Here is a 27,350-nt window from a genome sequence, read left to right as displayed (position 1 = left end):
TGAATAAATCTTGTAACGGACTTTCAATTTACAGCTTGACAATAAAGATTTAAGATATAAAAAATGAGAGCATTCAATAAAATTATTGCATGAAAATTTTATTTATTTATTTTCCTACATATATAGGGTGTCCTATTTTAAAGGACCCACTCAAATATCTCAGAAACACTGCGATAAATTGAAAAATGTTTCAAACAAAAGTTGTGTGGCTTCAAGGGGGCCATAAGATGGTGACAATAATTTGACCTTGGAAAATCATTTGAAGGTCATGTGAAGGTCAACTTTAAAATATTAAACGGAAACCCCCATTTTTTATTTAGTATTCTTGTAGCTGACATTGAGAACTTTCCAAAACACTATACTACAGTATTTTTTCATTAAGTACATTTGAGTTATTTTATATTTTAATCTGACATATTTTGATATAAAAAATAAAATAATTCGTAAAATATTCAGTTTTCGATAACTTTACCGTAATACTTCTATGTACAGAATAATAAGACAAATTAATTAGTGCCAAAAAAAACAAATAATTGTTTTAAAAAATACATTGTAAATAATTTTCTTAAAAACAATTTTTTTTTAATACTAATTGATTTGTCTCATTATTCTGTACATAGAAGTATTACGGTAAGATTATCAAAAATTAAATATTTTACGAGATATTAAATTTTTTATATCAAAATATGTCAGATTAAAATATAAAATAACTCAAAAAGTACTGAATAAAAAAATAGTTTATTATAGTGTTTTGGAAAGCTCTCGAGGCAAGCTACAAGAATACTAAATAAAAATGGGGGTTTCCATTTAAGATTTTAAAGTTGACCTTTACATGATCTTCAAATGATTTTCGAAAGTCAAATCATTGTCACCATCTTATGGCCCCCTTGAAGCCACACAACTTTTGTTTGAAACATTTTTTGATTTAACGCAGTGTTTCTGAGATATTTGAGTGGGTCCTTTAAAATGGGACACCCTGTATATAAAGTCTCATCATAAGAACATCTCTATTATTATTAAGTTTATTTATATAAAATATTTATTTTATTTTATTATTTATTTGATTATGTTTTTATATTCGTATTAGAAGTCATGATTAATTCGCTCGATTGAACGTTTTTCTATTTTTTAACTTATGAAAGATTGCATCATTGAGTTTTTTGAATATGAAAAATTACTTCAGTGTTTCTAGATTGCAGTGCAACGTGATGTGAAAAATCATCGATATACAATGATATAAATATATTGCATTTTATAATGCATGTTGTATATTTATATCACGTATATATTACTTCTTTATGCTCAACTCTAATCACAATGCAAAATAGTCACGCTTTGCACCGCAACGTGAAAATATTTTGAAGTAATTTTCCTTATTTATAAAATGTTATGTAAAAAAAATTTAACACCACATTAATAAAATTTTTAAAAAAGAATTTTTATCGTAATTTATTTTTTTGCATCTTTTATAGAAAAAACTATCTGTTTTGTTATGATATAAAATAAAGTTACTTTTGTTCTGAATGTTACAAAAAACATAGTAAACTTACAAAAAATTGCATCATCAAAGATTGCGTATAATTATCGTGATTAAACAAAATGAAAATTATAAGTAAATACAATATATGGCGGACAACATGCATTAATTCTATGGTTACTGATATTTTTCATAAGAGCTACCATACTATATGTTTTGACAGCGTTCCCTATAATGTATAAGAGTATTTATTACAAACATGAAAACATTAAAACATTAATAATAAATATGATAATTATCTAGATAAAAATCTTTTACTTACGAACAATTATTATATTTCATGGTAGGTATTTACAGTCATGATATTTCTCAAAGAAATAATACATGAATAATAAGAATATTTCTTGCACCAAGAGCAACGTATTATAGCAAATGCTTATGGAACAGTGTAGTATTTCTTCTATACCTTTTTCGAAGAAATAAAAATCCATCACAGATTTTCAAACTGTGATGACTTTTCTTTGATGCAGCCACTTTTAAATCAGGCATATTTGAAAAGATTTTGGAATTGTAGAGAATTGTATATATTGTATGTTAAAAATTGTAATTTATGAAGATATTATTTTTCTATTGAAGATATTATCTCTCTATCTTCCAATTTTCATTTTCCTAGTAACTTATATCAGTAATTAAAACTACACATATATATATATATATATATATATATATATATATATATATATATATATTGTAAATTTCCAACCGGAATTTAAACTTTAGTTTCCCCGTCTAATTCCGGTTGATGTCCTCCGTATCTATTGTAACACTCGCGAGAACATAATTTTCCTTTACCTACACTCATGCACACGAACACACATTAGAATTCAAGAAAATGTATTTTTTTTTTTTTTAATAAGAATTCATAAATCGAATTAAATGTTCTTCACTTAAACTTTATTTTTCTTTAAACCACTTTTTTCCATTTTCTTGTATAAATGTAACATTAAAATTTAAATTCGAGTAATTTATTAACCCGACCTCCTTCCTGTTATCCGAAATCGCACAAGGCCCCGTCCCGGGTAATAAGGATTCAGTTTCTTTACCAGAAAAAGGACCGCCGAGCGACCGGTCTTTCGATAGAGTAAGAGCGACCCTTCCGGTCATTGACCTATCTGGGGCCCTAGTCTGTTCGTTCGACTCTAGGAGATGCATCGTCTAGCGTTTGTCTAGAAGTAAGTAGGTTACGCCCTCCCGCTGACTCTTCCTTTCATTGAGTCTGAACGTAACACTATTATAGAATTTATTAAAGGTGTTATATACTATAATATCAAATCATATTGTTGATGTTATGGTAAATGCGATTAAAATTCCTTTGATTTGCAAAGTATATTTTACAGTATGTATTATTCGAAAGAAAATTTTTCGTAAACTATAAAAAACTATAAAAGTATAAAAACTTAGCGTTCCTCGGGTTGCATTAAGAGCTATACATATTATAAATATATAATTATTTTAATAATGTTTTTAAAAATATATATATGCAAATAATTTTCTTATAACATAAAATATTGTATGGACAATACAAATCTGGGACTATATATATATTTTAATACGACCCGGGTACGCCAAGTTTTTATACTTTGCTTTTGTGTAAGTTTGTTTTATGCGACTTAGAGTTTACGAAAAATTTTCTTTTGAATTATATATTTTGTAAAATATACTTCGCAAATCAAAGGAATTTTAATCGCATTTAACATCAACATTATGATTTGATATTATAGTATATAACACCTTTAATAAATTCCATAATAGTGTAATTTGCGATATATTATTTAAAATTGTTGAACTTATTTTGAAAATCAAGTTTCTGTTAATAAAAAGAAAATGCGTTTTAATTTCATAGAAACCCGTGAATCTATGAGTGAATCTATCTATAACATTCCTATAAATACAAGATTAATTTTATGACAAATATTATTTCAAATTACAAAACCTCACAAACTGGATTGCTTCTAAATACTTGGCTAGTTAACTATTGATTTTGTTTAGTTTTTATTTTTTATTTTTTAGAGGAAAATTATTTTTTAGTTTTTTATTTTGTAAGGAAAAAATTTTTTACAAGTTATTTTTTAGAGGTAAATATTTTTTCACTGTTTTGTTGCATACAAGTTGAGATTTTTCCAGGGAAGTAACACGTTACTTGTAATGCTGTTACCGTTATAATTACATCTTTTTAGTAACGAATTTGTAACGGCGTTACTTTTCGTTGTCTGTAACGGTAACACCGTTACATTTTTTCACTAACGAGTAACGATTTTAACAATTACTTTTATCGTTACTTTGTTTTTGACTAATGGCTCTGGAACATAGAACGCGTCAACGCATTACGCATGATAAGAATGACGTAGCCAATCAATAATCTCCTTATATTAAAGCCGCAAAGATGTCATCTAAAGGATGTCGTGGAGCATCAACTTCTCTTAAAAATAAATAAAATATTTTGGTAAAATTTATTTGCTAAAGGAAAGATTGTGATTTACCTTAAGAAATTAAGAATTTATATTATTAATTAACAATTTATATTATTATATAGTTTATGGTTTATATATATTATAAATTAATAAAGAAGTATAAAAATGTAAACTTGGTATTTCTATATTAATATTAAGAATTCATGTATTATATTAATATTAATTATAATATACTAATTTAATATTAATATATTATATAGTATTGAATTAATATATTATAAACAAAGTAACGGAAATAGTAACGATTCGTTAGTTTTTGAGTAACGGTAACAGTAACGAGTTACTTTTTAAAATCGGTAACGAGTAACGGTAACGAGTTACTTTTCAGAGAAAGTAACGGTAATGGTAACAAATTATTTTTATAAAGTAACGTTCCCAACTCTGGATTTTTCATATACTTAGCGTATTTTTTTTACCTTTGTGAGGTTTTTTTAGGTATGTTTATATCTCTTCTCTAGTCATTGATCTTACAATTAGTTAACTAAACGATCGAACATACTAACAAACGTACTCAGAGCTCAAAAGCCAATATAAATAAAATAGAATATGAAACTAACCACCTATAAACTTACTATACTATAGTGAATATTTTAGTTGATATTAAACATATTAGTAATAGGATCTTATCAATTTACAATCTTCCATGGTCTTAAATGTGACCATTAATTATTAGATTAATGAATTTATCTCAACAAAAAGCAGCTATCACATTAAAAATAAAAAATATAGCATGTTATTTAAAAAAATAAAGTTGACTTTGAAATCTTTTTTTTATTTTCACCTATCACTTTCACCTAAAAGACTAGTCACACATAATGTTACTTTTTAAGCGATACAATTTTTGTATGAGCAAATTTTTTAATCTTTAATTACTTACAATAATTCTATATATTCACTTAAATCAGACTTCCTGCATAACAAAATTAGTTAAAATATTTTGCGCATCCTCCAAAGGTAGAACTGCACTCTCAAAAAAATGTGTCTTTGTATCTTCTAGTATTCTTCTTCTTGAAAGTTTCGTTTGTTTTGGTCAAGAACCATATAATTATTTTATATTTCATGGAATCCCGTATTAAGTAAATTCATCAATTCATAGCACATAATTAATGTCCTTGAGATTAATGTACTTTATTTTCAGATAATTATAAAAATGAAACATCTAGAATATTCTATGATTTTAAGAGAGAGTTCATGTTGCTAAGAAATAGAACTATCAATAATATTTATTTTTCCATAATAATATTTACCAGTATGCCAATAATACAATTGTTACCGATTACTAAGTAATTGTAGGTTTGACAAAAATATTTATTTTTACACATTAAGACACATTCAAATAATTTATTTTAATGCAGAACAATATTTTTGAGATGATAAAAATAAAATAATTAGAATATTTTATAATATTTTAAGAGAGAGTTCATGTTGCTGCAACAATAAAAAATAAAACTATCATAACAATATCAATTATCAATGTATCAATAATACAATCTTTATCGATTACCGGTTATTTGTTAATCAATGTTGTTTCGACAATTTGACATTGATTTTACCGCATATAAAAGCACGATTATTACGGCGATCTGTAATATAACTGATGAAGTAATACATCACATTTAACTGCAATAGAACTTATGGTTGTATCGGGGTCAGAATCAAATTTCCTGGCACTTAATAAGATGTGATAAGCAGTCACGTGACATTAACGAGAGCATTGCGCGTGTGGGTATTGAGTTGTTTATATATATATATATAGAATAATAAAATAGTGTTGCACCGTCGCTGACTTCCGTCGCGTGAATCGCGTCATTAAACTTGAAGTTCGCTTTGCCTTGCAAATGTGCACCCGACATGAAAAAAGAACTATTACCAACTAATCGTAGATCTTACAAAAACGTTTATTTTTACACAATGAGATATATTCAAATAACTTATCTTAATACGATATTAAATTAATAATAATAATAAATTATTCTCTACAGTAATTTATATATTTCGTAAATTTATTCACATATTCATTAATCTTTTTGTCTTATATTCCAATTTTATATTGTAAATTTTATTTTTGGCGAATAAAAATATTTTTAATATGTAGAAATATATGAACAAATGTGTGAGTCTATATATAGAAGTCATTGGAATACTTAAATGCATAGTGAATATATATATATATATATATATATATATTCACTGTGTCATATATATATATATATAACTTTGGTATCTTGTTGTTACATGTTCAAATCGATAAAATGTAAAACTTATATAAAAAATTTACAATTTTATGAAAAAAAATTAGAAATTTAATTTTACAAAAGAAATACGGATTATTAAAAATAATAATGAAAAATAATACTCTTTAGGTATCATATAGAAAATATTATTATTTTATAAAAAGGGTATCTATAATCTATGTTTTATTAATATATTTTTAAATCTTTTAAAAAATTAAGAAATATTAAAAAATTATTTTTATCATTAATATACTTAAAAAATATTTTTATCATTAATATATTTTTAAAAAATAGCTTATATAACGATTCTTGTAGGCCATTATGCTCTTGATATCGATTTTATGTTGCGTTCTGATAACGAAAAATACATGATAATTTTATAAGTTTTTATTATACAGGGTGTCCAATAAGTAAGTGACCAAACGAAATATGAAGGTAGATTGGATCAAACTGAATCGAAAAGTCCTGAAACCACTTTTTTTTATAACGCTTAATAAAAGAGTTGATTAAGTCTGTCCAATCAGCGCCGACTCTTTGTTAGTCGCGCGCTTGATAGTGTGCGTGAGCGCTCCGTCGCTACTGCGACGCATACTACCAGGCGAGCGGTTCACCAACGTGCGTCCGGCTAAAAGTCGGCACTGATGGGCCAGACTTTATTCAATAATAACTTCTTTATTAGGCGTTATAGAAAAAAATGATACAAGATTTTTCTTTTTACTTTGACCCAATCTACCTCCATCTTTCGTTTGGTCACTTACTTGTCGGACACCCTGTATATTAATCAGCTTGAGAGATAAGAAAATATTTTTATGTATATTAACTGTGATCTAGTGATCTATTTACATGACTGAAAACTAGATATAATCTATTGTATTACCGCATTTTCCCTCTTTTTAGACTTAGAACATCAGGGTCATTATAAGAAAACAAATAACTATTAATTACTGCATACATTATATTTTTTTAAATATAATATAAATATATTTAAATATAACTTTACTCTTTCTTAATTAATGTTATATCTGCGCCTGAATTTCACAATATTAAATTAATATTGAATTAATATTGAATTGAAATTATGTTCAACTTTTACAATAACAACAATCAGGAATTTAAAATTATCACTCTGCATAAAAATAAATAATGATCGAGTATTACAAGTAAGTGATCAAACGAAAAGTGGAAGTAGATTGGATCAAACTGAATCGAAAAATCCTGAACCATTTTTTTTATAATGCTTAACAAAGGAGTTATTATTGAGTAAAGTCTAGCCAATCAGCGCCGATCTTTACTCAATAATAACTCCTTTGTTAAGCATTATAAAAAATTCAGGTTCAGGACTTTTCGACTCAGTTTGATCCAATCTACTTCCATCTTTCGTTTGATCACTTACTTCTCGCGAACATCCTGTATGTTATAATATACATTTACTCTTCTTTTTTTCACATCGAATGCAGTCAGATTAAATGATTTATATTAGGATCATCATCGAAAAAAAATTTATTATTTGGATAGTGGAAAAAACCTAAAGAATATTTACGAAATCTTTTCGATTTATTTGACTCTGTATGGATTTGCTACAAATTTATTATTGTTAATAATATCATCATATATTTGTATTTATTAAAGATGTTAACTGCTACAAAAAAGGATCCCTAAAAACTTATCATTTTAAAAAAAGGTAAAAGGAAGGCATTAAGTACCACTTGTGAAAAACTGTATTTATATATACTTATAAAATAGTATTATTTTAAATTATTGGAAATAAAAAATATTTTAACCAAAAAAAGATTGTACAAATATATCTTATACAAAAATAATAATATTAACAAATTGCACCAACTAAAAATAAAAATTAAACAAATATTTTAACCGAGAACAATTGTACAAAATAGCTATTTTAATTTCTTACAAAATAATAATATTAAAAAATTGCGCTAACTAAATAAAAATTTATGATATATGTATAAAATTTATTTATTTCTAATATTAAAGGAAAAAATGTATCCAATAATACAAAACAGAAAAAACAAAATAAAAAATTGATAAAAGAATTAAAACTTAGAAATTAATATAAAAAATTAAAAATTTATACAAAAATTAAAAATTAATACAAATAGAAAAAAAGTTTTAATTAAAATAACTTGGTGCTGCTAAACTAAACAATATGCTAAAATTAATGTATTCTTTAATATATTTACATTGTAGTTATTGATGAACTAAATATATTTCTATAAATTAAATTTAGATTTAAATTAAATTAATTATTCGTTGGTTTTAATATGTACTTTTAAAATTTAAAATTAATACAAATAAAAAAAAATTAATTAAAATAAAAGGCGCTACTAATTTTCAAAGTATATATTGAAACCAACAAATAATAAATTTAATTACAAATATATTTAATTTAGTTACATCAATAACTACAATGTAAATGTATTAAAAAATACATTAATTTAAGCATATTGTTTTGTTTAGCAGTGCCAAGTTTTTTAATTAAAAATTTTTTTTATTTGTATTAATTTTTAATTTTTTATATTAATTTCTAAGTTTTAATTTTTCTATCACTTTTTTATTTTGTTTTTTGTGTTTTTTGTATTATCGGATATATTTTTTCTTTTAATATTAGAAATAAATAAATTTTATATATATAGCATAAATTTTTATTTAGTTAGCGCAACTTTTTAATATTATTATTTTGTAAGAAATTAAAACAACTATTTTACCACACGAAAACAATAGAACTCCGCCATGCAGCAACTTAATGCCATCTATGAAAATCGGGCACGAACTTATGCAATCATCCAATATTAATAGAGGATAGTGCTTTTGTAGATATATTTAAAAATAATCTGTACAGGAAAATTTAATTTTTGAGATTATTATTACTATTACTTTAAAAATCATTGTTATTATTATTATTATTTTATGTATATTGTTATTAAAATAAAATAATTTTACTACATAATTATATAGTACGCAATTTTAATATTATTTACACAATTTTAAGTTTTTATAATTATTTATGATATATATAACATATAAATGAATTATTAAATATATTATAAATTATTTCTTAAATTATGGACATAAAAATATATGCCATTCCTAAAAAAATGTATATGTTTATCAAAAATATTATTTGAAACATTATCGCAAAAAAAAAAACATACAAATCAGCTTAAAAATGCAGTCTAATATGAAATATATAAACACAAAATAGTGCAATATATTATTAATTTATGACAAATATGATGAAAATACGATTAAAACTCGCATTTAGTTGTATCATATGCGATGTGTTTTTCATATTATGTAGCGCTATGCAAAGATATTTTTGCGCTTAATAAACCGAATCAGATTATCAAGGTAGTAAATAAAAAAATATCAATATCAAAAATGCAATTATAACACTTACACAATTAATACTAAAATATTTTATAATTGTTTACATTGATTCATAAGTCTGTATTAATCAAGAATTATTTCTAATCTATAGCGTAGGCTGTTTTCTTGAAATATCAAAAAGTTTGATATAAATCTTTGAAAGATAATAAATTATATATACATTATATATATATTCTATACAGGGTGTATCTCACTATAAATATACTCTCTTTGAATTAAAAATAGAGAGAGTTTGGCTAGTTCTAGTCGATTTTTTCTAAATCGAGTAAAAATATCGAACGAAAATGCCGCAGATGAGATTATTATTTTTATCGCTATTTTTTAAATTTTCAATATTATATATATAATTCTAAATATATAATTCTAACAATTACTATCTTTTTTGTTTAAGAAACTAATAACAAAATCAAAATCATAGTTATTATTACAAATATTGTTAAATCAAAGCAAAATGTTACTTTGAGAAAGATTATTGTAAATTTGAATGTTTGATCTTTCTTGAAATGTAATTTTTACGATATACATAATATGATAAACATAATAAACATTGACCTCGACCAAAAGTTGATATCGACAAAAAACAATTGTCTAATTTGAATCTTTATATATTAACGCAATCCAATCAACACCATTATAAAAAAAATTTTATTCAAATATTGAACGTATAGCTCCGAATATTTCGATAAAGTGCTCGTCTCGATGGTGACAATCATGACAAGCATGATTCGCAATCGACATGCGTTTCCCTCCGTCCGTTGGCTATCTCTAGCTATTTACGGCCCGAGCAATCATAAACCCTAGTCAATCAAGCATATCATAAATCCTAGTCAATCAAGCATGAGCATCGATTTTCTAGTTTGATTTTGCTTTATCAAGTAATTAGTTTTTAAATAAAATGAATTAATGAATGTGTGCTTTTATGCGATCTATTTTCTTCGTAATGCATTTTCAGAATGAATGATCACAATAACAATCTATTTAAAAATATGAAATATAAAACTAATGTTACAACGTAAAACTTTATATTGAATGCATTATGTGTAAATTTTGAAAATAAATAATTAAATTGTACAATTTATTAAGAGATATGGTATAGTGCCTTGTGTCAAATCACACGTAGCAACAGCAAAGTGGAACGTGTATCTGTACGTGAGTTATCCAGTTGCGAATACCTTACATTATCGGATTTCAGTAACGGCTGAGTCAATCTTCTTAATAAGCTTAATCGATAGCTTAGATTTCAATTATACATATACAGAAAATGTCTCTATTTTTGTCGTTTCGTATTATAACTATAATGTATGATGTATTGGAAAAGTTTTATTGTAATCAAAATTAAATATGTTAAGATTTTCAGCTCTCAAAAGGTTCTGCATCGATTATGGTTAATAAGATATTCATGGCTAAATATAATATACGAATATATTGCAAATTAAATCATTGAGAATCAAATAGTTTTTAATTATGTTTATTAAATAAATTTCATATTCAACGACTTAACAAATCCTTAAGTTATATATATATAAATATAATTTAAGGATTTGTTAAGTCGTTGAATATGAATCCGATATCGAAATTGACAAATTCAATATATATACATATACATATACAGGGTGTCCTAGACCACCCGTACACCCCTTTTCTTTCAAAAACTAAGCATTTTAGAGAAAAACGTTTTCAACAAAAATTGTATAGTTTTGAGGGGAACATAAGATGGTGTCATTGGTTTGATCTTGGATGGCATCGTTAAAGTCTAGTCAAGGACACCTTTAATTTCTTAATCGGAACCCCCTATTTTTTATTGCATATTCTTATAGCTTATGTCGAGAGCTTTCCAAAACACTATAATAAAGTATTTTTTCGTAAAGTACTTCTTGAGTTATTTTATATTTTAATCTGACATATTTTGATATAAAAAATAAAATATTTCGTAAAATATTCAATTTTCGATAATCTTACCATAATATTTTTATGTACAGAATAACGAGACAAATCAATTAGTATAAAAAAATAATTGTTTTTAAGAAAATTATTTGTAATGTACTTTTTTAAACAATTATTTGTTTTTTTGCACTAATTGATTTGTCTCATTATTCTATAATAGTATTACGATAAGATTATCGAAAACTAAATATTTTACAAGATATTTAATTTTTTATATCAAAATATGTCAGATTAAAATATAAAATAACTCAAAAAGTACTTAATCAAAAAATATTTTATAATAGTGTTTTGGAAAGCTCTCGAGGTAAGCTATAAGAATATGCAATAAAAAATAGGGATTTCCGTTTAGAAATTAAAGGTGTCCTCGACTTGACCTTAACGATGCCATCCAAGGTCAAACCAATGACACCGTCTTATGTTCCTCTCAAAACCATACAATTTTTGTTGAAAACGTTTTTCTCTAAAATGCTTAGTTTTTGAGAAAAAAGGGGTGTACGGGTGGTCTAGGACACCCTGTATAAATATTAAATATAAAAAAAGTGTTACCTCTGTTTTTCTTTTAATTCTTTTAATGCTAAAGTTCTTAATATAATTTTTGTATCTTTAATATATTGAATATTGATTCCCAAAAATGATCTGTCTAATCGGATAACAGCATCCACTTTCATTGAAATCATAATGTTTTTTATATCTCCAGATATTTCCTTTTTTATTTTATCAGCTTCTTCAAAAACTTTCTTTTGTATAAATTCCGATGAAATAGAGATTTTTTGTTTATATTTATCTTCTATTGTGCATTTTATTGGATTTATAATTTTTTGAAAACCAGAATCGTTCAAAATACCGAACGGACTTCCATTAACTGTCGCTAATTCAACACAACTATTTTCGAGATCTTTTTTTGTTATTTTTAATTTTATAAAATTTACTTTATTTATTTGCTGTTGTATTTCTTTCCGATGTTTTCCTGACATAGTTTCCTTACATTTACTCAAAGAAATGTCAGTAAAATAATCTTTTTTAAAATAATGAAAACGCATTAAATGCTTCTTTAAGTTTGTTCCATGATTACCCTTAACATGTCTATTTAGAACTTTACAGTTATAAATAAATGTGAAATACTAGAGATCAATTTTGAAATATTAAAGATTTTAATATAAACGAGGATAAAGAAATAAAAATAATATCAATAATTTACCTTCAATAAAGATTTACAGATGATACATTGCGAACTATCTTTTACATCGTAATATGTAAAATGTTTATGCGCTTTATTAGTGTGTTTTCTACCCATGATGAAACATGAATTTTTATGACAATGTTTTAATCCAATAGTAAAATCCAAATATAGTTTCTTAGAACATTTTATCAATAAAAAAACACAAACTTATAATAATAATAAATATAAATTATAATAATATGAAATCGAAAATATAATAATATATCAACACGAAATTATAACTAATTAAAAATATTAAGAATAACTCAAACATATATAGAGGAAAGAGGTTAAGTACAATGCAATATATATAAGATTTCTTAGTTAATATAAAATCAAATGAAGATTGATAAGAAAACCAACTTACTTATATCAAAAAGAAAGAATTAATTCAAAATGAAAGTGATAACCGATCGATATCAAATATGTAAAGTATAAACAGACAGTAGTCAAATGCACGACGTGTTTATGTGATGCAATACCATGTTTCGCGTGATAAGTAGCGACAGTAGCGACGCTGCAGCAGCAAAGCTACCGAGCGGGATCCGCATTACATTTGAGAACCGAAAAGGGGTACCGAAAAGAATCGTAAACCGTAAATAATTTAACGGTCCGGTTATGATTTCGGTGTTACCTAACCTAACAAATTTAACAAAATTTTAATACGGTTTATGGTTTCGGTCTTACTAAAAAAACGGTTATGGAACGGTTATCGGTTTTGATTCCGGTTCGGTCCGGGTCTCTGGTTTCCAGTGACTGTTAATCAGATAAAAAAATTTGAATTTTATAACTACAATTCGATAAATATTTACTGCATCGAGAAAGAGAATAACATTGTTCCGATACGTCTTTCGACGCAACAGGATAGACACATCAACTTGCTAAACGTGCAAAATTCGCAAGACGTCGGACATTTCGCATGGATCAAGAATTTATCCCGGCTCGTGAGCTTACAATTGAGTTGTGGCAAACAAAGACAATATATCTGCGATCAGTACGTATATTTAATAAAAATGCAATATATAAAATATACGAAAGAAAAATTAATTATTTCTATTTTTTTACAGATGTTTACACTATTATGGATCAGACGACAAGTTGCTGTCGCACATTGTAGACTGCCGAGAAATAAACGAGCCATCTGATTACCGAGCGATAAAGACAAGTGGCTCGCGTTCAACAACTACAATAGAAAGGAGCGGCTTCTTTTCGCCGATTTGGAGTGCGTGCTGAGGAAGATCGACGGTGATTCGATGACGTCTACGTACACATTTCAACATCATCAAGTATTTAGCATAGCTTATTATTTACAGTGTTTGTACGACGAATCGTTATCCGCGTATCATTCTCGCCGCAGTACCGATTGCGTTTCGCGGTTTGTGGAAAAATTTAGCGCAACGCATAAAAACTATTTTAATCACGAATGTCTCCATGGTAAATTTAACGCGAGATGAGCAGAAAAGTTTCACAGCGCGACACACTGTATTTGCGAAAAACCATTCGTGCAAGACGATACGCATACACGATCATTGCCGTCTTACCAGGCGGTACCGAAGTCCCGCGCATTCAAATTGCAATTTAAATTATAAAGACTCTTTTTGCATTCAATAATTTTTCACAATTTATCCAGTTGCAATTCACATTTTATCATCGAGGAAATAGTTACCGCGTTCGAAAGTTTGATCGACATACTACCGATAACAAAAGAAAAGTATATTTTATTCACGAAACACGTTAAAGATATCGCTGAAGGATCAAATTGGTGAAGCGATATAAAGGAACGATTCATCGATTCGTATAAATTTCTCAGTACTAATCTCGAAAAATTGGCATCGTTTCTAAATAAAGATAAACTCCAAATTTTAACATCGAAATTTCGTGTTATCCAAATTCACGATGCCGCTCTCGTTTTGATATATACCATCGATTAGTAATGAGTCACGCATGAAAACACCTCTAAAGTACGCATACGTTTCGCCAGTTATTCTGATTGTATGTTTGTTGTCACACCCGTGGTCATTTTTAGCGTCTTTTCAACTTTTTTTTCTTCGTTACTACTCCTTGTCCATGTTTGTACGGGCCGAGATACAGTCCCTGTCCGTATTTGTACAGAGCGAGATAAAGTCCGCAACCTTCCATCGCGCAATCATGACGTTGCAGCTTCTCCAGCTGATGCCGCTTTGCTATCGTTCACCGCCTTGGCCACGCCAGCCTCTTCACCGACAAAGGATCCGAGCGAGCTCGACATCAGTAGAATCGGCAATACACCGCCTCGTTTCGCTGTCGGAAGTATCCGTTTTTTCGTCGGCCTTTTCCGCGTAGTCCTCATCTTCATCTTCGCCTTCATACCGATACCGATCTTTGTCTTGGCTTTCATCGCTGCCCAGACAGCTGTGGCTGCGGCTCTCTCACCGAGAGCCGAATCTTTCGTGACGATGCGAGTTCGCGCTTTCTTGGCGAGTATCCTGTCAGCCGCGTGTCTCTCGGTGAGATCGATGCTCCGAGAATAAGTTGTATCGTGCTCACGGCAGGCCGCGTCCAATGGATATATATCCCGATCGCTTCTGGCTAGTCGCTTCTGTAGCTGCGTACCCGGGCCGCAAAACTGATAACCTGGGATATGTAACTCGAAAGAAAGGGCGTTTATCGCGCGATTTAATAAGCCTCTACCTATTTTCGTTGACATTCGCCGCAATCTTTTATCAACGGTGCTGTGCCGTCGAAGTGTGTTTGCTGCCACGGTTGATTGTAATGTTCGTAACAGCAACAATATTGTTGAACCTCCAAATTCGCCTTTGTATGTTCCGGAAGCTTGTCCCACAGGTAATGGACGTGATCGCCGCACATTCGCAGCAGAACGATTTTCGGCACAAATTGTAACTGTTTGGCGCTCAAATCGCAAATATCGGAAGGTCTCGACAGCAGGACGAACATTTTTGTTATAGAGCGATTCGCGGTTCCTCGCACCTATAAATAAGCGTTCGATCCAGCAGTCCTCAGTCGACAGTGTGAAAATGAGATTCGTGCGACAACCTTTGGCGATACGCGTAACGAATTGCGAGGACAAATTACAATCGATGGGGGGCAACGCAGAGATGCGCAAGCATGGTACGATGCTACCGATTATTATTGTATACGCGCGATCGTTTGCGGCCCCTCAAATTACGGTAAAACCAAGGTTCTGATAAGCCTGCCGGAAAGTCCGGTATACGTTTCCAAAACGTGTACGTGTACTCGAAATCGTTGCAACAACCGAATCGATATCGATATCTGGAGAATTTGTTGACATCGATCGACGAAATCGGCTACTTCACGTTCTCCAACAACAGTGACGTCATTCCGCCGAGCGAGGCGCGTCCAAACTCGATCTTCGTGTTCGATAACATGGCATGCGATAAGCAAAATGCTGTGAGAGTGTACTTCTCAATGGGTCAACACTCGAGCGTCGACTGCTTTTATCTCTGTCAGACGTACGCGAGAATACCTAAACATTTGATACGCGACAACGCAATCCTGCTGATCCTGTTCAAACAGGATGATACCCAGTGATGCCAGAAATGGTATCCTGCGCGCGCATACTTGAGACCAACCATGTACACACGTTGCTACGTTACGGGCGCAGAGCACCCAGTTTTGGCGGGCAAATGGGTCAGATTAGATGACTGGCATCACAGGCGGTTCCGTGGTTTTTGTACATGGTTTTAAATTTCATTTATGTGCTAAAAAACAGGATGATGACTGTCGCATAGGATGCGAAAAGAAGATAAGCAGATAGTGCAATAGTGCAACAATAGTGAAGGTAAGCAGATAGTGCAATATTTATTATTATTATTAATAAAATATTTTTATAAATATGGAATTAAATGCTTTCAAAGAGCCACTCCAAAGTAAAAAAAAAGTAGAAAATTTAACTTTTCATGGCTAGATGGAGAAATTTTTAAAAGATGGTTGGCTCCCCATTCCGAAAATAATAAAGCTTTTAGTACTGCATGCCAAATTACTATCACGTGTCGCAAGGCATGCTTAATTAAACATTCTTAATCGGTTAGACACATTGAAAAAATAAATATTCAAAGCTTCAGTAATAACAATAATTTCAATTCATTGATTTCCCTTAAGGAGAAAGTAAAACGCGCCGTAATAAAATTATCAACTTTTTTTGCTGAACATAATATCGATTTTCAACTTGTGGATCATTTAGTTCTTTTATTAAAAGATATTAATTTAGAGCCCGAAGTTATACAATCTCTTTTTCTAAGCTGTACGAAATGTTAGCATATTGTTAAAAACATACTAGCAAAATGCGAGATAGAAGAACTTATTAAAATTTTACAGACACGTAAATTTTCAATTTTAATTGATGAAAGTACTGATATCACAAATACAAAACTGTTTTGTTTATTAATTCAATATCTTTCGCCTACAGATAAAAAAATTAAAACAAAATTATTAGAATTAATATCATTAGATGCTAGGGATTGTACGGCAAATAAGCTTTTTGAAACTTTTAAAATAGTACTTGAAACAAAACAAATTCCTTTAAAAAACATTGTTGGTATGGCTAGTGATAATGCTTCTGTTATGATAGGATCTAATAATTCATTTTTTTCTCATTTAAAATCTGAAATACCCGGTTTAATATTAATGAATTGTATTTGCCATTCATCTGCAATCATAGCCAGTAAAGCTTGTGAAGAATTGCCACAATCGTGTGAACATTTAATTAAAGGTGTTGCTACATACATTTCTGGTAGTGCAAAGAGATGCGCAATTTTGGGCGAGTTTCAAGATTTCTTTAATGTCGAAAGACAAAAAATTCTTAAATTATCTACCATAAGATAGTTAGTATTGCATAAATGCGTCGTAAGATTTCTCGATAATTGGGAGGTGTTAAAACATTATTTTATTGTAGCCGTACTGGAAGATAAATTGCAATCCGCGGAAAGTATTTTAACATATTTGAATGATAACGTAATAAAAGCTTATTTATTATTTTTAAAATATTCTTTAAATTTCTTTAATTTTTTTAATGCTCTTCTCCAATCGCGTAAACTTTTAATTCATAAATTATTTGTTAATAGTCAAACATTAATTTCTCAGATACCTGTCAATCAAGAGACACGGTAGTGTCTCGCGCCAAGTCACGCGAAGCAAAGATCGCGCGCAGCAACGGCAAGACGCACCGTGTATCTATACGCGAGTCGGCCAGTTGAGAATATCTGAGATTATCATTTCTTAATAACCGCTGAACAGATCGAGTTCATACTAGGCTTAATCGACAGCTTGGGTTTTAATTACATAAGAAAATTGTCTTTATTATTGCTCTACATGTACAATACTATGGGCAGAGAAATTACGATGCAAAGTCCAATATTAGTAGATTTATTATACATTTTTTTTGGTCGTCATCAACGACCTTCCAAAATGTACACGTTCACGCTTTCGACACGAGATGGCATTAGCGGCTAGCGCCTTATTAACAATCACTCTTTCTCTTTCACTATCTTTCGTTATCTTTCGTTCTTTCCTGCTTTCTTTCTTTCTTTCCTTTTTTTGCTTTTACGCGTTTGTGTATGTATTATGTGCATGTGTGTATGCGCACTTACAGATGAGTACGAATAATAATGCTGTTATATTTGAGGCTTACAATAAGAAATATGTACTATCAAAAAAATGTACATTTTATGCATGTTACGATAATAATCATTCATCTTTTTCTTTTACATTCTTTTCATCATTCTTTTACAATGCAGTCGAATTAAATAAATATATGTATCTATATTATTCATGAATATATAATGAAATAATAAAAAACAGCCTAGTTTTGTTTCTTTGTTTAATATTTGTTTAATAAAGAAAATATATTTTGCACACACCCGCATACATACACACACACATACATACATATACATACACAATATATCATTATGTCAAACTATTCATTTTATATTATTATTTATATCTTATAGCTAATGGCACTTCGTGATTACTACATAACATATACTCGTAATATACATTATGTGCAAGAAGTAAATGTGCAGTATTCTCATCCGTTTCTATCTTTTCCACGTATTATTTATTATATTTATTTACAATTTACAAGATATACCTATAAAAGTATATATAATAAAAAATAAAAAATAAATAAAAAAAGAATCACAAAGGGAAACTATGTTGCATATAAAATGGTAATATTACATAAAAAAAGAAATTTGTTTACTTAAAAAAATGTATATAATGTAGGTTAAGAATAAATAAATAAAACATGAAATATATTTGTTTTTTTATTATACATATATATATCAATTTTATATATCAAAATATTATAATTAGGAATGTACCAAATGAAGAAAATATTTTGCACATACGGATGCACGCGCGCGCGCGCGCGCACACACACACACACACACGCACAGACAAAACATATCATTGTCAAGCTCTATATTATCTCATATTATATCTTACGGTAAATATAACATAAAATAACTAAAAATATCTTACAGATACAGAATAGTTAATATAGAAAATCATTTATATGATGAAACAAAAAAATTTATTTATTTTATGAATATTCTGTATCTGCAAGATATATATGATGAATATAGATTAACATTGATATGTTGTGTGTGTGTATATTAAAATAAAAGCATATAACAGACATCTAGAAATATTATAGCACATGCATGCAGACACACACATACGCACACACAAAACATACTTCTTACTTACAGATATTATAAAATAACTAAAAATAAGGAAACATTCATTTGATGAAACAAAAAAAAATTATCTATTTTCTATGTTTTTTTTTATTGTTTCTGTGTGTGCGTCTGTGGGCATTAAGAAAAAAAGCAGACAATAAACGTCCAGAAATATTGCACACGAGCGTATGCGCACGCACACACATACATACAGCATACAACATATCATTATGTCAAGTTATTTATCTTATTATATATATATATCTTACAGGTACAAAATAATAACTAAAAATACAGGTACATAATAATCAAAATATAGAAAATCATTTAATATAATATAATATAATATGACGAAGCAAAAATTTTATCTATTTTATAAATATTCTGTACCTGTAAAATATATATATAATAAATAGTTGATATGTTGTATGTGTTGGTATATGTGTGTGCATTAATATATTTTACAGGTACACAATAAGTAAAAATACATTTTTAATGATACTCTGTATCTATAGCTTTATATATAGATGTTGTATGTGTTTGTACGCATTAAAATAAAAATATACAACAGATGTCCAGAAATATTACACACACACACACACATAGACACACACATACAACGTATTTTACAGGTATAGAATAATTAAAAACACAGAAAATCATTTATTTCATAAAGCAAAAAAAAAGTACCTATATTTTCTATGTTTTCACTGCTTGTGTATGTATGTGCTTAAAAAAAAAAGCAGACAATAAACATCCAGAAATATTGCACAAGGATGCGTACGCATGCATACATACAAACAAACAACATATCATTATGTCAAGCTATTTATCTTATTATATATCTTATAGGTACAGAATAATAATTAAAAATACAGATACATATAATATAATAATCAATATAAAAATTCATTTATAATATGACGAAGCAATATATAATGAATAGTTTGACATATTGATATGTTGTGTGTATATGTGTGTGTGCATTAATATGTTTTACAGGTACAAAATAAATAAAAATACAGATACATAATAATTAATATAGTGAATCATTTAAAATATGACGAAACAACAATTTTATCTATTTTATGAATATTCTGTACCTGTAAGATATATAATATTATATTTGACAGGTATAGAATAAGTAAAAATACAAATACATAATAATTAATATAGAAAATCATTTATAATGACAAAGAAAAATTTTATCCATTTTTTATGATTACTCTGTACCTATAAGATATATAAATAGCTTCATATATTGATGTTTTGTATTGTATATTCTACATTTATTATGTATCTATTATATATCTTAGGCACAGAATATTCATAAAATAGATAAAATTTTTGCTTTGTTAATGGCACAATTAATATGATACAATTAACTTGAAAAACATTATATCTTGAAAGTATTTAAGAATATTTCGATCATATTATAAATGATTTTCTATATTAATTATTATGAACCTGTATTTTTAGTTATTATTATATACTGTATCTGTAAGATATATAATAAATAGCTTGATATATTGATATGTTGTGTATGTATGTGTGTGTGTGTGTGTGTGCGTGCATTAAAATAAAAGCAGGCAACAGATATCCAGAAATATTGCACATAACAGGCACACACAGTCACACAGACACACACACAGCCACACACACACACAAAACATATTATCTCCAGCTATTTATTATTACATATTAATAACAATGTTATTGCGTCCTCGATGATTTCGTCCATAACCCCGTCCCCGTCCCGAACCACGACCACGAAAATTTGTCCCTGCGCGGTGCCAGCGAGATTTTTCTTTTACTGTAATAGGAAAAGATTGTTTATATGAATACATTACATATTTATAACAATTTGTTATTTATACTTACATTGTATTTTATTTCTTAATACATCCGATTGCGACTGTGTCGAAATTGGCTGTGATGGAGCCATTTGCAATACATTTGCTTGTGGAACCGAAATTAATGATTGCTGCTGCTGTTGCTGCAATTGTATTGGAGCTGAATTTGACGATTGCTGTTGCAATAATTGCAATGATTTATTTGCAGCAACAGCAGCTGCCAATTGTCTTTCCATATTTTTTAGCTGTTTTTGGACATCCGCCAATTCTGTTTTTAAAATGTAATTTTCTGTGTTGACATCAATTTCTCCACTGAAATCCTAAAAAAATTTAAACTGATTAATAATATTGTATAAAATATTGCTATATGTAAAAATGTATATAAAAATAATTATTATTTGTTATTATTAATATTTAAAATTTGTAATTCTGTCTTTTTTTTACATTGTTATTTATTATTAGCTTTTATTCAATTTTATTTCATACATGCATTACAATCATTATATACTATGAAAGAAATAGTAGGATAATAGCATAACAGTAATAATTATAAACACTACCATGTCTCTTGAAAATATCATTAGATACTTCCCAGCAAACACAGATACATAACTGTAACATTGCGATAATGAAACGCAATGTAACAAGTAATATAACGTATTTGTTACATGTAACATTCACGTTAGTTGTAATTTCCCACTCATATAAAATTGCAGTTATATAACAGGAATATAACATGTTATTAAAATGTTATATGATTGTTACAGTCATGTAATAGTTCATCCAAGTAGCAAACTGACGTCACAATGACAGTAAATTTTGGTCACAAAATGACCAATTAAAATCCTAAGTTAGGTCTCATGAGACTCGAAAATTACGTCAATGTGTCACATCCACGGGACATCATCTTTTCACGTTTGTTTGGCAGCAAAACTAAGACCAATTACAATAGTAATATAACACATATTAATGTGATATATATTATAGGTAAATTTAAATAATTTAATTTATAAAATTAAAGATTTTATTTATATAGAAGTTAATTTATGTTTTATATTTTAAGCAAATAATAACAAACGATTTTCACTTATTCGGATAGAAATTGTCCGAATAAATTAAAATCGGATATTATCTGTTAAATTTTCCAAAAATCAGTTCAATATCTGAATTTCCTGGTACGGGAATCGTATCAGAGATTGAATTGATAAAAATAATTACAATGTTATTAGCCGTATTTTGCAGGCTTTATATACGCTCATGACAAAAATTTAAATACGGGTATAGGTAACGAATAGCGCGCCGCATAGCGGTAAGCAAATGAACTATAATCCCAATATTAGTTACAACATTAGTTACAATATTAGTTACAACTTTATTTGAACGATCATAGGATGTCTTCAAAATTACGTCTTTGGCTAATCTAAGAAATGAGGTCTTTTAAACGTCAATTATTAGTTGTCGACATTATAGACCAAAAATAAATGTCATTATGTCGTCATTTAACGTTACTCTGTTACTTGGGCTGTTACATATATTACTCCCATGTTACATAGCAATTATATTCTAGTGTTATATTGCATAAATAAAAGACAGTTATATAATCTCAATATAAATTAGGTATAACAAATGTTACATTAAATGTTACTCCCATGTTACATAGCAGTTATATTCTGGTGTTATATTGCAGAAATAAGAGACAGTTATATAATCCCAATATAAATTAGACATAACAACTGTTACATTACATGTTATTCCCATGTTATATAGCAGTTATATTCTGTTTGCTGGATTATGAAACATTAATAGAATTGCAGTGTAACAAGAAAGTAGTTACAAATAATATCAAGTTTATATCCCAGTAAAGATAAAGTAACAGTAACATAACATCAATGTTATAATTTCCCACTCAACAATGTAACTACAATATAACATACCTTGTATGTTACGCAGTTACATTGTTGAGTGAGAAATTATATTAATGTTATGTTACTGTTACTTCACTACTGTTGTTATTGTGTTTATTGGGATATAATTCTATCAAAAAAACAAATATCTGATTATAAATCTCTTTATACCTTTACACGGCTCTCTTTTTCTCGCTCTCCTTTTTCTCTCCTTATCCCCTCCGTAGTGAAACAATTAATGAAAAATGGAAGGAATATTATAAATACTTACGTTATTTTGTTCTTTCTCGGATTGATTCTTTTTATCCATTTTGATGACCAATACCATAAAGATTTTGCAGATTTAGGAAGTTTCTTGCACACTGCACACATAGAATGCAACAATCGCGGTAACAATTGCCGCGCGGCAGAAGACGACGACGTGAAAGACAATAACTTATAACTTTATCGTAAGAGCAAAATATCGATAAAAGGAGTATTACTTATAAAGTCGGTAATATAGTTTGTAATTTTAATTTACGATTATGGACTTATTTACCATTAAGGGATTATCGATCGATAAATCACGAAGAGTATCGTATGAGGTCAGCATTATACATTTAGAAAACAATAATTTCGCGCCTATTTAATTCACCTATATTAACCTATATACGTAGAGTGTAATGTATGTGATATAGTTTATATGATAAAGTGAATAATAAATAAAGCAAAGTGACTAAAAGTGAGGAAGATAAGAATAGAAGAAAAGGATAAGAAGTTTTAAAAAATTGTATGTGTATTTCGTATGCTGTGTTACACACTGCATGCGTATACAGCACTCTTCACTTTAAAATCTGTAGTTATATTTTCACTATTATTTTTAATATATATGGAAAAGAAGTAATGTTGTAACATTATGTGTGTGTGTGTGCGCGCGCGTGTGTGTGTGTGAGAGAGAGAGAGAGAGAGAGAGACAGAGAGACAGAGAGAGAGAGAGAGAGAGAGAGAGAGAGAGAGAGAGAGAGAGAGACATTGATCTTTATTAGCTTTCTCAGCTATTTGTAATACAAATCTAGTTTACATTAATTACAATATACTCCTTTAACATTCGCTTAAACGGCGCAATTCTTTCATTCCGCTTTATTTCAGCTGGCAAGGCGTTATACATTTTCACTCCTTCGTAAAACATACTCTTTTGTGCACTCCTTGTTCTGCGATATTTTATTGCAATATCCCCAGCTTGTCGTGTTTGCCTTTCACTCTCATTTCCCACAATTTCTAACCTATTTCTTAATTGCTCCGGTAACATGTTTCTTAAAATCTTAAAAATAAATATACACACATTATAATATAGCCTCTGTTTTATGGACATAAACTGCAGCGCTTGCAGCATACGCTCCACTTTGGTATGTCTATCACATTGCAATATGATCCTCATGGCCCGGTTTTGTGCTTTTTGCAATTTACGCAGCTGTGTTTCTCCCATATCAATTAATAGCGTCGCACAATACTCAAAGTGAGGTGCTATAATTGTCTTATATACAATACATCTAGTGTATGCCGATATATAATTACCTATTCTATTCAAAAAACTCGTTTTTTTCCCTATTTTCTTTAGCATATAATCACAGTGGTCCTTAAATCGTAGTCTATCGTCAATAATTATACCTAGCTATTTCATTATTTCCACACGTTCAATCTCAGTTCCATCCAAACATTTCAATGTTATATTACCTCGCAGTTCTTTTCTTATACTTCTAACAATCATATATTTCGTTTTTCCTGCATTCATTTTTAATTTATTTATATTCATCCACTCTTCTACTATAGTAAATGCCATATTCATTTTGCCCTCTAATTCCGCGCTGCTTTCTCCAGTTACATATATTAACGTATCATCTGCAAACATTTTTATACTACATCCTTCTGGACAGATTTTTATTATATCATTTATATATACTATAAATAATAAAGGTCCTAATACAGATCCTTGCAGTACTCCATATTCTGTGGTCATTAATTTAGACCATTTATTATTAAATTGAACCTGCTGTATTCTATCCTTTAAATATGATCTTAACCATTCTATAACCATTCCCCTAATTCCATATTGATACAATTTCTCTAATAATCTTTTTCTATCTATTGTTTCAAAGGCTCGCTTAAGATCCATGAAAATTACCCCTACCATTTTTGCTTCACTAACTATCAATTTCCATTCATCAATGACTGTTTGAATCGCTGTTTCACACGAATACTGTTTTCTAAAGCCCGACTGATGTTCTGTTATAATATAGTTATCTTCCAAATACGTATCAATTTGCTTTTTAACTACTAATTCTAACACTTTTTCAAATATTGGTAACATATTTATAGGCCTAAATTCACTTGCTTTTTTAGCTTTCTCTATTTTTGAAATCGGTATTATTGTAGACGTTTTCCAACCTTTTGGACAGCAACCTTCCTTTAAAGAATTATTTATTATATCAACAAATTCCTCTTTTATTACGCAAAATGCTGCCTTTAATATATCGCTAGTTATTCCCTCCTCTGTACCTTTCTTTTTCGGTAGTCCCATAACAATTTCCTGTAAATGCTCTATACTAATCATTTCAAAATTTTCCATAATTCCCTCGTTTTCAATAACATAAATAATTCTTTTACATGCATTCCCAGTTTTACTCCCATTTATAGATTTTACTATACTATTAATACTTTGTATATAATATAAGTTAAATTTATCTGCTATATTGCATCCTTCAGTGCTGTCTAATATTTCAAAATCTATATTCTCTACTTCCCTCTTACCTTCTGGTTCGCCTCTAATTATTTCTTTTAGTGTTTTCCACATAGATGTAGGATTTTCTTTATTAAGATCTATCATATTTTCATAATATTCTTTCTTCTTTGTCTTAATTAATTTAACTACTGTATTTCTTTCAATTTTAAATTGCAACCAATTTTGTTCCGTGTCAGCATACAATGCCTTCCTATATGCCTCATCCCTTTTGGCCGCTGCTTCTCTTATTTCATCCGAAAACCACTTTTTCCCTTCCCATATTCTCGGAATTCTAAAATTTTTTCTAGGTGCTATAGCGTCCAACGCATTTACTATACTATCAACAAATTTCTTCGCTCTCACACTGATATTCATATCTTGGTTTTTCTCTAATTTATTTTCCACTAATTTAATAAATTCATCTATATTAAACTCTCTATAATTCCTAACACTAAGTTCTCTGTATTTATTATCAAATTTATTCGCATTCAGTTCAACTTTTAGCCACGCATGATCCGTTATTTTAGGTTCATGCATTACCTGCACTTCTATTTTATCATTAGCAAAAATTAAATCTATAATTGTTTTACTATCTTTCGTAATTCTCGTCGGTTTATTTACATATTGTTTCATGCTTAAGCTCAACATTGTCGTTTGTAACTTCCTTGTATAAAACGAATCTAACATAATATCTATATTGAAGTCTCCTATTACCATACATTCTCCCCGTATTATTAACTCTTCTATTATATCTTCCAGAAATCTCACGAAATCACCATGCGATGCACTCGGTGAATGATATATTACCATTATTATTCCTCTATACAATTTTTCTTTCACCTCAATCGCAGCACACCAACAATTCGATTCTAATTTTTTTAGTAATACTATTTCATATTTAACATCATCCCTTATATATAAAACAACCCCTCCTGTATTTCTATTTTCAGCATCGCATCTAATTATACTATAACCTGGTACGTTCACTTCACTGTCTTCAATTTCAGCAGTCAATCTTGTCTCTGATAACGCTATGAATGCCGGATTTACTTTCTTCATAATCTGATGTTGTATCTCATCTTTATGCGCCATCAAACTTTGCGCGTTTGTATACAATATTATTTCCGCTTCCTTCTGTAATTGCTATTTCGCATCTTACCAGCCGGCTCTCCTCTTCTCCTCCTGTATCGCCCTTTTAAATGTTGGACATTCTGGGCTAAGGGCGTCGTGTTCATCACTTATCTTCAGGTTGTATGTTCGAATTTTAAACATACAATTTACACATTTTTTCTTTGTTGCCGTACATTCAATCGCTTTATGA

At 28.8% G+C, this 27,350-nt stretch overlaps 1 protein-coding gene and 1 pseudogene across 1 annotated transcript; one reads left to right on the top strand and one right to left on the bottom strand.

The window, feature by feature from the left end:
- The first annotated feature begins 16,710 nt into the window (after positions 1-16,710).
- On the top strand, positions 16,711-18,026 carry LOC138934299 (protein FAM200C-like; annotated as a pseudogene).
- Positions 18,027-20,600: 2,574 nt separating this feature from the next.
- On the bottom strand, positions 20,601-27,121 carry LOC138934298 (uncharacterized). Its single transcript, XM_070297925.1, has 4 exons — positions 26,059-27,121; positions 25,235-25,533; positions 21,396-21,687; positions 20,601-20,617 (listed from the first exon to the last, which is right to left on the bottom strand). Exons 1-4 carry the CDS (start codon positions 27,119-27,121, stop codon positions 20,601-20,603), a joined length of 1,671 nt encoding a protein of 556 aa, XP_070154026.1.
- Between the last annotated feature and the right edge of the window lie 229 nt (positions 27,122-27,350).

Source organism: Polyergus mexicanus, unplaced genomic scaffold (genome assembly GCF_030449975.1).
Source record: "Polyergus mexicanus isolate NDT 795.1 unplaced genomic scaffold, iyPolMexi1.0 SCAF_6, whole genome shotgun sequence".
Lineage (NCBI taxonomy): Eukaryota > Metazoa > Arthropoda > Insecta > Hymenoptera > Formicidae > Polyergus > Polyergus mexicanus.
This window is presented reverse-complemented; position numbering and strand designations above follow the sequence as displayed.